At 41.6% G+C, this 15,095-nt stretch overlaps 2 protein-coding genes across 3 annotated transcripts in view; one reads left to right on the forward strand and one right to left on the reverse strand.

Moving 5' to 3' along the window:
- LOC126565597 (60S ribosomal protein L34) overlaps positions 1 to 15,095 on the reverse strand; it is a 364,763-nt gene that overhangs the window by 130,385 nt on the left and 219,283 nt on the right. The window lies entirely within an intron of this gene.
- Positions 50 to 3,246, forward strand: LOC126565200 (glucosamine-6-phosphate isomerase). Of its 2 annotated transcripts, none has more exons than XM_050222351.1 (2): positions 50 to 827; positions 3,196 to 3,246. In XM_050222351.1, exons 1-2 carry the CDS (start codon positions 60 to 62, stop codon positions 3,244 to 3,246), a joined length of 819 nt encoding a protein of 272 aa, XP_050078308.1. In that variant the 5' UTR covers positions 50 to 59. The 2 variants fall into 2 exon arrangements, with proteins under 2 accessions (XP_050078308.1, XP_050078307.1); XM_050222350.1 differs by lacking the exon at positions 3,196 to 3,246 and adding an exon at positions 2,155 to 2,239.

The following is a 15,095-nucleotide window of genomic DNA, read 5'->3' on the forward strand; positions in this document are numbered from 1 at the left end:
CACCATTCACTTATTGCTGTTTTACCATTTTTGTTTTACAGAAAAACTCGTGAGTCAAAATGCGTCTGATTATCCTCGACACGGCCGAGTACGTTGGCGAATGGTCGGCCAAGTACGTGATGAAGCGCATTAACGATTTCAAGCCCGGTCCGGATCGGTACTTCACGCTCGGACTTCCGACCGGGTCGACACCGCTCGGGATGTACCGTAACCTGATCAAGTTCCACCAGCAGGGACGCATCTCGTTCAAGTACGTCAAAACGTTCAACATGGACGAGTACGTGGATTTGCCGCGGGACCATCCGGAAAGCTACCATTACTTTATGTGGCACAATTTCTTCAAGCACATCGACATCGATCCGGAGAATGTACACATACTGGATGGAAATGCGCCAGATTTGGTGGCCGAGTGTAATGCGTTCGAGGAGAAGATAAAGGCAGCCGGTGGCATTGAGCTGTTTATCGGTGGTATCGGTCCGGATGGGCATATTGCGTTCAATGAGCCGGGATCATCGTTGGCGTCCCGGACTAGAGTAAAGACGCTCGCGCAGGACACGCTGGAGGCGAATGCGCGCTTCTTTGGGAATGATATCAGCAAGGTACCGAAGCAGGCGTTGACGGTTGGTGTGGCGACGGTGATGGATGCACGGGAGGTAATGATCATGATCCTTGGATCGCACAAGGCGTTTGCGTTGTATAAGGCGATCGAAGAGGGTGTGAACCACATGTGGACGGTTAGTGCGTTCCAGCAGCATCCGCACACGATCATGATCTGCGACGAGGACGCGACGCTAGAGCTGCGTGTGAAAACTGTAAAGTATTTCAAGGTAGGTGAAAAATTAATTTGAAATTTTTAGTTAAAACGTGGTGAATGGTATTTGTATTTGGACGGTGTTGGTATGGTACTTTAGGTTTATCGTTGTAATTAAACTTATGAGATAAAGCTGTATATAGCTTGCTGATATGAAGATTAAATCTCATCAAGCAAATGGTGTTTGGTAGAAGGGCTATTATAATTAGTATAATTCCACTCTTGTTAAACGGTGATGTTTTTCCTGCATTTTAAATAGCTACAATTACATTATTACCGGGTTTATCAGATGCATAACAAGCATAAATCAAAGTGAGATTCGAGATACACAATATTCTTCGACTTGGACTTAATTTTACCAATTTGTCAATCGGCCAAGGGATGACTGATCCCGAACACTCGCGTAGGTTTTTTTCTGGATCGATCAGGACTAGTTCCTATCAATGGAACCTCGTATCTGTTGACAACGCGTTGGGACCACAAGCGTCACCAGTTTCGCTAAGGTAGGAGGGATAACCTTTTTTCCTGAACCGACCAGAAGTAGTATCGCGTTGTCGCGGTCTCAGGGCTGGCCTTGCATCTCCAGCTGGACTATCCAGGAGAAATATTCAACCGTGGACCTGAGGTCCTGAGCCGTCGACTATTTCTTCTAATTCTTACGATGGAGCGGAACAGCACTACTGGAGTGCGGGACTGACATTCATATGGAAAGCAAATATAAAACATCTCTCGAATCTGAAATAGATCCTCCCAAAGACTTACGTTTCGCTAGGTACTTTTGGATTAGACTGTAACATTTTCCATTTAATCAAAATTAACATTGCAACAAACAACATTTGCAAAAATATTGAAAATTACAATAATTTCTTTCAAAAAAGTTACAAAAATACAAAATTCCAATAATTCCAATAAAAGTTCACATGAGAATGAAAAAGTTGGAATGATTCAAACATAGAATGAATAAATGAATAAAGCAGGAATCTGGAAGAAAAATTGCTTGAAAATGTTGAAGTAATAAAACTTTTTAACAATATTAAAAGAAAAGAATTAGAATTTTATGATTTTTAGGCAAATCTGGGACTGTTGTGGATCTCACGTTTCGCATTGTTTTAGACATCTTTACGTTTGTTTCCTTAGCCGTTAAACATTACTTAAAAATTTAGTTTTTTAATTATTGAAACTTATTGCTCTCTTGGCTGGTTCATTGGGTATCTAAAAACTTATTGATCTTCAAACGGTGTTGGCAAACTTCTGTTTTTCTTTATTCCGATTCCGCACATACGCTAATTTGGTTCATTTTACCTACGTTGTGCCGCTCGCTGCACTTTCCTCCCCGTTCGCAGGCTCTAAGCAATGTGCACCACAAGTTGATCGAAGAGGACTCGGCTGACGTACGAAAGCTCAAATGAAGGGGGAGAATCCTGCATTGCTAGCCGAATGCATACGATGTCGAATTAAGCATGATCTACAGTATTTTTTTTTCTCTGATTTTGAAATGGACGTGGGCGTGTGTTGGTGTGAAATATAATCGAATATACTTTTCAGAAGCAAAAGCAAAGGTTTGGAAGGATGTGTTTTGTTATTTGTAGGAGTTTGCCAAGTACTACCAACATCGACCGAAAAGAAATACCACAAGAAGGTTTTTTTTAAACTCTCCCAGGAACCACAGGAACACAGGATCTGTCAACGAATTCACTGCTGTGTGGTACTTTCCATCAAGCTAAAGGCACAGTACACCACTTTTCTTTTGGCCGATAAAAACAAACATACTTTCTGCATCATTGGACAAGGAAATCGGTTTATTGGAAAAGGGGACATACTTACTTTCATTCATATCCATCCATACACATTGATTTTCGTTTTTGTTGGCGGTTTGTTTTCATGCTGTGTGGCTAAACCGGATGGTGGAGTTAAACTAGGCGAAAAGAAACGAGCATGTTTTTTTTTATATGCACCACAAGAAACTTGGATGCACGAATTGGTTTTTTGACAATTTTTTAAACTATTATTCTATTTTTCTTATTAGCTGAAAACTTTTATTTTATCTGTCTCTATGCGTTTAGGATTGCTACAAACTGTCTGGCGATGAGTTTGACCAGGCATCGGCACGCAATTGAGATACGCAAGTCCTTTTTTATTCCATCCTCTTCTAAGTTGGATTCTTCAAATCCAAGTGTTTGGTAGAACTCCTGGGACCTGGAAAGATATGTTCTTAGTAACTCCTCTTTTTCCTCCAATCAACTACCGGATACCCCTGAAAGATGCGATGCGGCTATGATCGGTCAAAGATAATGCGGTGTACGAGTGTTCCAGGGTAGTGCAGTATGTTACTTGGCGTCTAATTCTCTTTGATATCTTTCTATTTCCCTTCCCGAACCTTGTAGGGTCTGATGGATGTACACTCAAAACTGATCGAGGATGATGCACCGAAATAATGCTCGAGCACAGCAATCAACAAAAATGGCGAGGAAAAGACAATGACAATGATCAGAATACATGAAAACCGTATCTACCTAAGTATTTCCGAGGCCGGTACTAATACAACGGTTGATGGTTTATGGGGTCGAACGATGTCGAATATTGTTACAAATGTGTTTTAAAAACCAAATGTTAGACATTAAGAAAATTTGACATTTGTTTTACATGTTTTGTTTTAATAATTGTATAATTACTCGTTTTGCTTTCTCCAGATACTAACGAACTAAGCCAAGCGATCGCGATCAACAGGCAATAAGAGAACAAATTTAATAAAAAAAAAAAAAATAACAACCGGTGTGCCACTTGTGTGGTGTAAACGGTAGACGAAATACCTTCACACATCCGAAACACCAACAATCAGCGCGTGCTAAAAATTTGGTTCGTCAACTATTCGATAGTAAAACTTAGACACATAGGTTTCCGCTGCGTTACAGGACACCCTTCATCATCTTCTATAATTGACCTTTTCTTCAGAGACATCGTAAAACGAAGGATCATTTACCGACTTTAAACTTCGCTCCTTGCAGGCTGCTCTCGCAACCACACATCAGGTCCAAACCAGCCACTTCTCCGAAAAGATGATCATTCTCATGATTGACGGCATGAAATAAAAGTTTCACCATTATCAACACGACGGTGTTAGCATGGTTTCCGCACTGTGTAACCATCCAATCCATCCATCCTACCTTCAGGCAGCCAGGTTTTATGTGAAGCGAAAGTTTATAGTTTTGCATCACGAAAAATGGGATGCCCGGTTCGGTACCCCTTTTTATGGTACACCGTCGCCGTCGTATCGTTTGTGGAAAAAAGGGATAAAATGATCGTGCCGGTGGTTGCGCTCCGATTAGCTTTAGTGGTGAATTTTCAAGCCAAAATGAACAACGGTTCCTGGGCGGAAAGGGGGGGAGGGGGGGGGGGGGGGGGTGGCATGAAATTGGAGTCATCCGTTAAGGGTTGCTTTAAGGAGCGTTCAAACGATTTGCTCTCCGGGTTTTGTATCGTAAAACTTTCCAAACGGGGCTTCATAAAACCACGAGCGAAAATTGAGCAGTAGCGATTTGGTCGTCTAATGCAGTGATTTGCTGGTTCGGTTACGTTTGCAATAATAATGAAGTAGTAAGGTTCGAATAAGAGTTTTTTTCAAAATTGCTACATAGTTTTAAATTCTTATTTCTTTCTTTGAGTTATTCATATGGCTTGCCGCCATCATTCATCAGCTGATTGTTGAACATAGGATTTGGGCTGTGTGTGTCACCCAGTGTACGAAAAGTGCGACTGGCTGAACTGTGCTGAATTTTCGGATCATCACAGTCCAAATATTTAGCTGTCTATAGGATCCTCTCTTTAATACTCTTTTGCAGACTTACGCCCCTTTCTACAGATTTCGTCGTAAGCTACCAAGCTGGATTTGTTGAAGGCAAAGCGACCAATTACATAATCTCTACTCTACGGTGGATCCTCCAGAAATGCAGAGAGCACACCCTGTGTGCGGGCTACGACATCTGGAGCACGATTTTCATCCGAACTCTCCAATTCCTTGGCTTCGCGGATGACATTGACATTATCGATTGGATATCTGCGGCGGTGTGCGAGGCCTACACCTGACTGAAACGCGAGGTCAGTCCAATTATTGAGGACCAATGCAAGGGAGACTAAATACATGCTTGCCGGAGTCTTTTACTGTGATACAAGTCGACTCAGACGCAAAGTATCAGCTGACGGCGATGATCTTGAGATGATAGAGGAGTTCTACTACCAACTCTCGTAACTACGGGCAACACTTGTTCATGGAAATCGTGCCTACTATGGACTACACAAACATTTACGATACATAAGACATTACCGATATATCGTACACTGGTACGACCGGTAGTTCTTTACGGGTACGAGTCCTGGACCCTTTTTTTGAACGGCAGCTGCTAATGACTATCTTTGACGGTGTGTGCGAGCAGGGCGTGTGTCGAAGGAGAATGAACCACTAAGCGACGTGCAGGCCAAGAAGAGTTATTAATATGCCTTCTTGTTACATTTTTAGTAGAGCTTTAACAGCTTTACTAGCTTAAATATATAATATACCACTTCAGGAACCTGGACAATTAAATGCTATTGTGTTCCTCCCGATAGCAACGGGGGGGAGTATGACCAGCCGAGTAAGGTGTTAATTAAATCTCAACCTCTTTTGCCGTTTTGTTCCTTCATATTTAGTAGTACGAAAATTGGACAACAAAAGTAATTTTACGCCGGACAAGTTACGTACTGAGAGTGAGAGAGGACCAGACTGTCTCCATGGAACTCACCTTCTACTCGGGGTGGAATGAAAACCATAATTGAGGATAAGAAAATTAAGTTCATTTACCCATTGAGCCGCTGGGATGCAAAAAAAAAAAACGGTACGAAAATCAAACCAAAAGATCCGTTTTTCTCATTTTCCCTGCTCAACATTCGAGATAACGTATCTTAATCTTCTCGGTAGAAGAAACCTCTCACAGTGAAAGGGAGAACTGTTCTGTTGTTTAATCACATTAAAACTCTTGGGGTGGCAAAACCTCAGGAATGGCGAAAGACGATAAAACTGTACACAAAACACCACAAATAAGTCCGATGCACGATATCGGAGAATCGGAGGAATGGTGTCGAATCGAAAGAGTTTCGTTGTAAAATATCTTCATACCTGTTGGTGGGTCGAACAAATTCGTCGACGATTGAAACTCCTGCGGGACAAAAAAGACAGAAAGTTCTTAAATTGATTGTTCGTACACTGGCTTTGGTTTCGTGCTGGTCGAACAGAAAATGACCGCAGGCAGGAAATTCCACTGACTCTGACGCTTCAGGATCGATGCACTGCCGATGTGCAACCTACGTTCAGTTTTTTTGTTTTTTTTTTTAATTCTTGTTCAAACCGAATCACGATCGTTACACGTGTGCTGTACAAAGAATTGTACGAACAAAAGAAAACCGCCACAATGAAGGACGCCTTCGCGCTTCTGCGAAACGAAACTGTGCCAAAGTCTGCGCCCAATAATACATACACTTCGTACGGGATTTTCCACAAAACCCACACAACACACATACATACAACAACCGGCAAAATAATGGAAAAGCTTTACGAAGCTTCACCTCGACTAGGCGACTTACTGCTGTTCTTGCTGCTGCATCACTCGCTTTTCGCGTCTAGCAAATTGGCCGGAACAACACCCAATTAGGTTTGGGGATTTTCTTTTTGCAGCTCTCGTCATTTACTAGCATGGCACCGGATCGATACCCCGGGGCAGGGTGGACGATTGGTGGTGGTGTAGATCGGAAATAAATGTGAGTAGCGGTGGGCTGGAATTGTAGATGAAATCGAACAATCGTTTGCAACAATAGGAAGGCAGAGGGAAGAGAGGGGGATTGGAGGAAGCGGTGGCGAAGTGAAGGAAAGGTGGTAGTAATTCGTGTTTTTTTTTCGATTCTTGTAACAGTTTGTAGAACGGGGAGTTATTTTGTGCGGCTTTTGTATGATACGATACGAATTGGGTTTAAAATGGTAAAAAAAATCGAAATGAATGCTGGAACGAAAATGATTTTTTGAATTTTCTTTTAATAGTTTGACTCATTTTGCTTGATTCAAAACGAAAATAAAATGCTTTTCCAAGCTTAACCGAAACAGTGTTGCTTGAGTGAGGAAAATTTTTGAACAGCGTAATGCGAGTTGCATACATTGAGGCTCGTTTTCGATCGCAGCTGCCATAAGCCGCAATTGATGGTGGTTTTTAATCATTCCAAACACCAATTTTACGAATAAAAATGCATTTATACTTGTTGTTGAAAGATTTGTGGTTTTTGGATTTATTTTATGGCAAAAATTTCTCCATCTCAAACATCAATCAGGGAGGTTTGAGATTTATCCAACAATGAACAGTAAATTACCAACCTCGAAATGCATTCCCTCCAGACATTCTTTGTTGCCCTTTTTTTGTTTTTTTGTTTTGAAGGAATTCCAATTTCTCCGAAAAACCCCCAAAGGAAATGCGAGAAACCGTATCAGGTCAAACCAGTCGTTCTTTGTACATTTTCAATGCTTTTATGCAAAAAAGCACAAGAAACTATGAATTTCCGTTAAACCTACCTCAGGCTTGTTTGAGTGGTGTAAGAGGGTCTTGGTTTTCCGGGCGCTGAAATCCCTCGCTGAATGAATGGTCGATTCCTTGATGGATATGCTGTTTGTCAGTACCACTCCCACTCCGAACTATGCTGCTTGTCTTGCATTCCAATGGTAATGATGAGAGAAAATCAAGGGGCCCCAGGGACACGGGGGTATTGGGAGCATTGGGGAGTTCGGAATTTGGTTCGCTTTGGGATTTAAAGCTAAAAGAGCAAGCGAGCTTGCATGCATACACACAGAGAGATGCGGAGTGTAAAACCTACAAACCACAGACCAAAAAACACTGCGATCCTTGTGGGTGATCCCTCCGCGACTCTGGGTCTTCGCTAATAAATTAGGTTTGTGAGGGATTTTAACGATGTTACTGCAACAAACGAACCGGCAAAACAACGGTTTACAGCAGGAGCAGGGGAAGGAAAATGGAAAGCAGGCATAACAGACACGTTCGGTAGCGTCGTGTCTGTGAAGATTTCCTTCGGTACGGTTTTTTGGAACGAAGCACCGAACGCTGCTCAAGAGGTGCGGCCGAAGTAGCTTCTGAAAGATCGCTAATTTCATTTCCTTGCGAGTAACTGACGAAGGTTTTCCACAAGGGAAAACAGAACTCAATGGGAACGAAATGTTGTTAAACTCGGGAAGATGGGATGTAAGAACGTGACTTTTTTTTCATCGATTGAAATGTTTTACTTAGAAAGGCGCACCCGGAAGGAACAGGTGTAATTGAATAAGAATATGCGGAACCCTATTTTCTTTCGCAAAAATTAAACAAACAAATCAACGATAGAATGGAAGGTGGAATTGATCGATTACACGAATATTTATTTACAATTGATTATGACGGTCCAATGCCGTATTGTCAACACCGCTTGTGTTGAAAAAAAAAAATTACAATCATATTGATAAGGCATTTCCTCCCTATTATTTGCCTTATCCCGGGCATACTCGGTTGTGGATGGTTGTGGTGATGGTGTTGATGATGCTGATGATGATGATGATGATGATGATGATGATGTAGTGGTGGTTGTTGTGAGTTTTGATGGTCCGGGGCTATTGCTGTGTCTATTGTGATGATGGTGGTTGGTTACATCCGAATTCCGGCTATAGTGGTGATGTGGCCGTTCTATTGTTGTCCTTTGTGGATTGGTCTGGACTGCAACAAACAAACAAATATTGTTTAGACAGCACATTTATTTGTCTTCGTACAGTGTTCTCCAGTGCATTCCAGCAATGACATTCCAAGCTCAATCTAGTCAACGTCCAATCAAAGGATGATCGACAAGCTCTATCCCGCAGCAGCGAAAGCGACTTCACTACTCCCGAGACTGAACCCGCCGAACACCCCGAACCCGACGCCAACATTGTCAAACTCAATGTGCCAAAACTGGACTGGAGTGGAGAACACTGCACTTTGAACAACGCCTGCCTCCCTTTTACGGCAGTGTTGGAATCGCCCTCGAGTGCTGTTGCCCAGTCATCGGATCACCCGTGGCACTACAAAAAATACACTTAAGACGTAGACAACACAACATTTAACAAAAAAGGAATTGGGGAATACGAATAAGGATTGGAAGTATACTTGGGATGTGGAATCATAGGACAAGACCGTTGTCTCTGGCGAATCGGTAAATGATCCTCATGTAGAGGAGGTCCCTGGTAGCCAACACTTCTCTAATTTCTGTACCCGGTCGTCTGCCGACATTCTCGACTGCGCTCAACAAGGAGGGTCTTGCGGTTTCAAACTCCACGCAAGACCACAGAAGGTGATCCACATCGTGGAATCCGTCACCGCAGCCACATACTTTTGTCTGAGCCAGAGTTATACGCTGTAGATGAGCATTCAACGCAAAATGATTCGACATCAGTCGAGACATCATCCGTATGAACGCCCGGTCCACAGAGAGCCCATCGAACCAAGGCCGCAGGGACACTTGCGGAGAGATCGAGAAGAGAAAACGCCCGAGTTCATCCGCCTCCCACATGCTCTGCCAGCGAGACAGGAAAAGTTGCTGTGGGAAACGAAGGAACTCCTGGGCCGAGATAGGTCGGTCGTAAAAAGCGCCTTCTTGGACGCCTGTTTTGGCCAGTGAGTCTGCCTTCTCATTGCCGGGAATTCCACAATGAGAAGGGACCCAAATTAGCGAGATCCTATACGCCTTATCGAACATTGAGCCAAGCAGTTCAATGATTTTTATGGTGAGGAAATCCTGACTCTTAACAGCCTTCGGAGATCTCAGAGCTTCAATGGCACTACGAATAATTACACGAATAATTGATTGTGAATCGATAAGAAGCGCATCATTTTATGCTGGGAAGTATTTTCTTTTGGATGCTGGTTGAAATGGGAATGTAAACCATAAGAAAGGCTTCGATCAGCATTACTTAATCTCCAAGCCTTGAAAATTCCTAAAATAAAAGCTATCAAAATACAGGTCTGCAGGTGTAACGTGGCTTGCATACCTTTAGGCGAAACCAAAATTAAAAAATAAAACTATAGTGTATTTTAGCTCATTTACCACTTACTTTACATAATAAAACCCTATTGTAACCTTTGCTTCGGTTTAACAGGACCATAATTTATTTTCTCTCATCATCGTCCATTAGCAAGTCTCGCGCCTCTTCTCAGTAACAACCCCTCAACTAGTTTCTGTTTATTTGCGTAAATAAATCAGTATGCTTCAAATGGCAAAAGAGGAAGGCCGACGATAGCTCACGCGCACGAAAACTAAACCTAGTCCAAACGGTCCACGCGGGAATGTTTTTACTTTCTTCGAAGGCGTCAGGAAAGGGCTATCCCGTAAGACTACCACAATTCACCTTCGGTCACGAGAGCTCACGCTATTGCTCCTGGTTGGAGTCGAAAAACACGGAAAGGAATGGCAACAGAAGTAATCGTGTGCTATTGTTTGAATGGTTTGATTGCTTCCATTAAAGATGTATGAACGTAAGGCCGTTCGCTAATGCGTTCGGTACGGTCGATGTAATACGAAGAAATTATCCTCATCCCTCCAGCACGCACTGCCAGCTAGGATAAGCCGAACAAGAGCGTTGAGGTGAATAGCGTTATCATAAGTTTTAATTAATTTTTGCACCAGTCTATCGATTTTGAGAGGAAAAAATAGAATAAAACAAATGGCGTAAAACAACACACACACCACGTGGCGGAGCCAGTGTAAAGAAGGAAAAATTTCGATGTGGATCTTGGGTATTGACAACTTTCTTTTATACGTTTCAGAAAGTTTCCAATGTTAATCCCAAATTTCGGCGAAAAAAGGAAACCGCTACCGTATCTTATCGATTTGTGAAACCGTCTTGGTGGCAAGAGTCGTTTCTGATTGTCGATCGTGTTAAGAATGATGAGATAAAATCAAATTTTGCTACACAACCATTTTCAGGCGTCCAATAAATCACCTACACAGACTTACGCTTTACCAATCGTCCCAGTAGATGTTATCGCAAACCGGTCTTGCTTCATTCGCCCTGCACAACAGCCGGACGCCTAACTTTATGCAATCAGTCAGCGAATCGTGTGCAAAAGTTTATTTAAAACCAGAATCTGAAAATCATTAAACATTATAAAAACGAAACACAAAAACCCACACCCACGCACACACACACACATAGAGTTTGCAACGCGAAACTTCCATCACGCACGATCGAAGTTTCGTGCAGCACGCTCAATTATAATCACGTTTCGTTTTTGAAAATGTGCATAAATTAACCGTCCACGGGGGGTTGTGCAGAAGTTGTGTGAGTTGCTTTTACGAGCCCGACATGCGATCCATCAGTTGTGTTTTCATTGTTTAACATTCGTGGGGGGGGGGGGGGAATTGTTTGCTTCTTCTTCTTTTTGTTCACATTTCCCAAGGGGATGTATGATATTTTTCCCTGTAAAGCGCAAAAGTCTAGCATTTTCAAGTCAACGTTCGTTTTATGGGGTGTTTTTTTGCGAAACTATGGAGGTGAGTAACTGGTTTACAGTTTTATTGCTAACCGAAATGAAAGGGCAGTAGCGCCGCAAGCTTGAGTTGGATATGCTTAATAAGCGGAGAGGAATTATTCATGATTAGTTTTTATTGAATATGTAATAAGAAATGTTTTATTTTTGTAAAATGGACCATTTTTATGATTTTTAGTTTATGTAATTCGTTTAATAACGGCTACACTTGTCAAGAAGAACACTTGTCAATCAAGAATAAGGTAACACAATCTTTCAAGAACAATATTTCTTTATCTCGTAGTATCGGTAAGTTTAGTAATCTAATCGATGGCCGAGGTTACTTCAGAAGGTCGTTAAGCTAAGGCTAAACAACATTATTAATCTAATAAATTTTTAAAGTGAAGTATTTCATATTTTAAATTTTTTAAACAACATTTTACTCAACGAGAAACTGTTTTTTGGAAATCGTAAAAGTATGGAATTTGTAATGATAAAAAACTGTATAATTTACAACAAAAAACCACACAAAAACAATAATTTTGTCACTGATCTGTTAAAAAATTAGAAAAGCTATTCATTTTCTTAAAAATATATTTGCCTGAAAGAATACAACAAATACAGGAATAATCAGCAAATAAGTAAAGTGTATAAAGTGAAAATAAATGATAGTTCAACAAATTAGATCAAATATATCCATTATTTTCAACTTAGCTCCTTATTTTCAAAAGCATGCTATATGAATATAACATAAAAAAATATCTTTTTATATTCTGTCTTTGGTGTAAACATATGTCTTAGCATTTTCCTGGTGAGTGGAAATGAGTGTCCATAGTACGAACTAGTCGTAGAAAGCTTTTATTACAAGCGTTTTCATCGATTTTCCCCAATCGTGTGAGAAGTATGAAATTGATCCAAGCAGATCGTTTGTTTGGTGAGAGTATATTCCTCGTACAATAAACGAAAACTGAGAGGGACAGTTCATTCTAGAGAGTGCCACACTCTCAACAAAACATGTCAGCTGTTGCTGTTCGGGAGCAGCAATCGACAATCGCGAAGTGTGAAATAAAGTATCATTGATGTGAAACAAAATGTGTCTTAAAATCCTTTAAACGATGACACTGATGATCATGATGATGGTTGGCACCGAATAGCTTTCATGGAGTAACGAATAAAAAACCGAAAAATAAGCAGCAAAATAACGAGCACCCGGAAATGAACTTAATAAAGCAAAGGGAGACCTGTGACAGAGAAAAGAAACGGTGCAAACACACCGTACAGATAAAAATAGAAAGCATCTGCAACTGGGCGTGGAGCAATCCGGTACCGGAGCCTGTGTTGAGGGTGTTTGTAACGAAACGATTCTTCTTTCCACTCAGATGTTTATCTAGCTAGCACCGAAGAGTGGCCTTAATCATCGCACACTGGGGAGGAACCATTTTAGCGTCGTGTGTTGTTTTCATTGCCACATCCAAAATCCTGCTCCATCATCATCAACAACAAAATCAACCACAGGAAAATACAAAAAAAAAAAAAAATACTCCAGGAAACAAACAGGCCGAAGAGTCAAAGGTGTGATAGAAAGCAAACATTCTATCCCGTCGTCCCCGGTCTGTTCGTGGCATTGTTGCCCAATTCTCGGTTGTGGCCCGTGCTCCGACCGAGCTGTCTGTTGAATGTGAACCATGTGAACGCTGAACTGCGAGAAAGACATTTCCAGGTAAATCCTGCCAAAATGGGGACGACACCTCTTCGGCGAATCGTCAACAAAACTTTTACATTCGTTTCTATTTGCCTACATCCGATTCTCGTATCAACCTTACGTGCGAACGATGATAGCCCCAAAATCGTTACATTGGAATGATACACACACACTTGGTGAATGACTCAATTCGGGTTCCGCCCTTATGATCATACCCAACATTCTCATCTGTGTGTGTGTGTGTGTGTGTGTGTGTTTTTTTTTTTCGGGTAAAACTTTGTTCGTTTCGACGACGATGATGTTTGACAACTCATACCATTCCCGTGACTTTAGAACCATTCGGTAGCGGGGTTGGTGCAAAGGTGAAAGAAGGACAAGAGTCTATCTTTAACATACCCAAGTATGGATTCCATTTGCTGTTTCCCGTGTTCTACGAGACGGTGCGAGGGGAAAAACTTTTTGATTTCCCCGTGTTCAAGCACATGGTGTTGGGAGGACACAGTTACATTAACATTTTGACTTTTTGAAGCACAAGTTCAAGTGTACATCCGTTGAAACACATCCATAGTGGACATGGAGTGTTCTAACGATTTGAGCGAAAACTGTGTTTTATTATGTGCAAAGAAAAATGCGCGTTAAATAGGTTATGGTTGAACTTAGATGAATTGTAGAAATATATATTTTTTAAAGGTAGAAACACCTACAAGTATTACTTTTTTCCGTGTAAATCTTTCCTGAATAAAAGGATTCATTTGTGGTGAGTATTTACTAGGCAAATAGGCAAACAAGTGAGCCTCTAAATGCAACCGTAACTGTTTACCGTACCGCGAGAAATACGTAAGCTTTGATGATAAAAACGTGGTAAAGGAGGAATTTGTAGCAAAAAAAAAAGGAGGCGCCCAGTCGTTTATGCTTTGCGCAATATAAATTACTCCAAGGAATTCATGTACGAGGACGAGCAACAAAAAAAGATGGTCTAACATGAGTTAACAAAGTGAAAAGAAAACAGGATACATTCGTTTACATTTCCAGGTAAACGTGCCTTGCTAAACAGACAGCCTGTGACCTAGAAGCTGTAATAACACGTGTCATAAGCCTTGTAGATTTTGTGGCTGCATACGACTTGCATACTTTGAGGCTGATTTTAATAGTTGTAGGAATTTTGAATTTCTGACAGCGCCTAATGTTAGGCAATATATGGTACTGGTGTGGTGTGGTACCATTTTAAAACTGCAAGTATCGTTTGAAGCGTGTAAAACATTTCGATGACTTTTTCTGTGTAGAGTTTATTTGTTTCTTCTAACATATCGCTTAATGATCTATCTCATTATCTTACCAACACCCGTTCAGGCAAACCGAGGGAAAAGAAATACTCCAGTAGCAAAGCCACAGCGTTCACCGTTGTCATAACCGTAAGTCCTACTACAGCCACCGTCACCACCACCAGGAAAACAAACTCCACTAGCACAGTTCTTCAAGCAGTAATGTAACCATGCTTTACCACTTGCTGAAAATACCGCCACTCATCATGTTCTGTGTACCGAAGATAGTGAAGCTGCCAGTGTACCGCGCGAACCACTCGCAAACGTTCGCTCATAATTTATGTAAATTGTAATCATATCGTAATTATTCTTCCGTCTTTTGGTTTATATTTAATGATGCTCTTCAAGCGCAACACACTCACATCTCCCGAGTACACCAGCCGAAAGGGTGTGGTAAGTCTGTCACAGTGTGACCGCACGGTCCCCATCGTAAGCGACTCGTAAGACGCAAAGTAATCCAGGGCCAGCAACAAGCCAATAGTCGCTAGAGGCGCTGGAAGGTGAGATTGAGGGCAAGAAGGGCATCACTATTGGTGGTAATTATTGGCCCATTTCTGTAGTGTGGTTGCTTCCGCTGTAAGGTGTTGCCTTATTGCATTGGTATCGCCTACAAGGTGTACCTGGTACAGGTGAAAGGAAGGCTTAAAGTGTTTCTGTTGAGTTGGTTGACAGGCGCTGGAATGGAGGGAATCGGCCAGTAATTT

The sequence above is a fragment of the Anopheles maculipalpis genome, chromosome 3RL, assembly GCF_943734695.1.
Source record: "Anopheles maculipalpis chromosome 3RL, idAnoMacuDA_375_x, whole genome shotgun sequence".
Taxonomy (NCBI): Eukaryota; Metazoa; Arthropoda; class Insecta; order Diptera; family Culicidae; genus Anopheles; species Anopheles maculipalpis.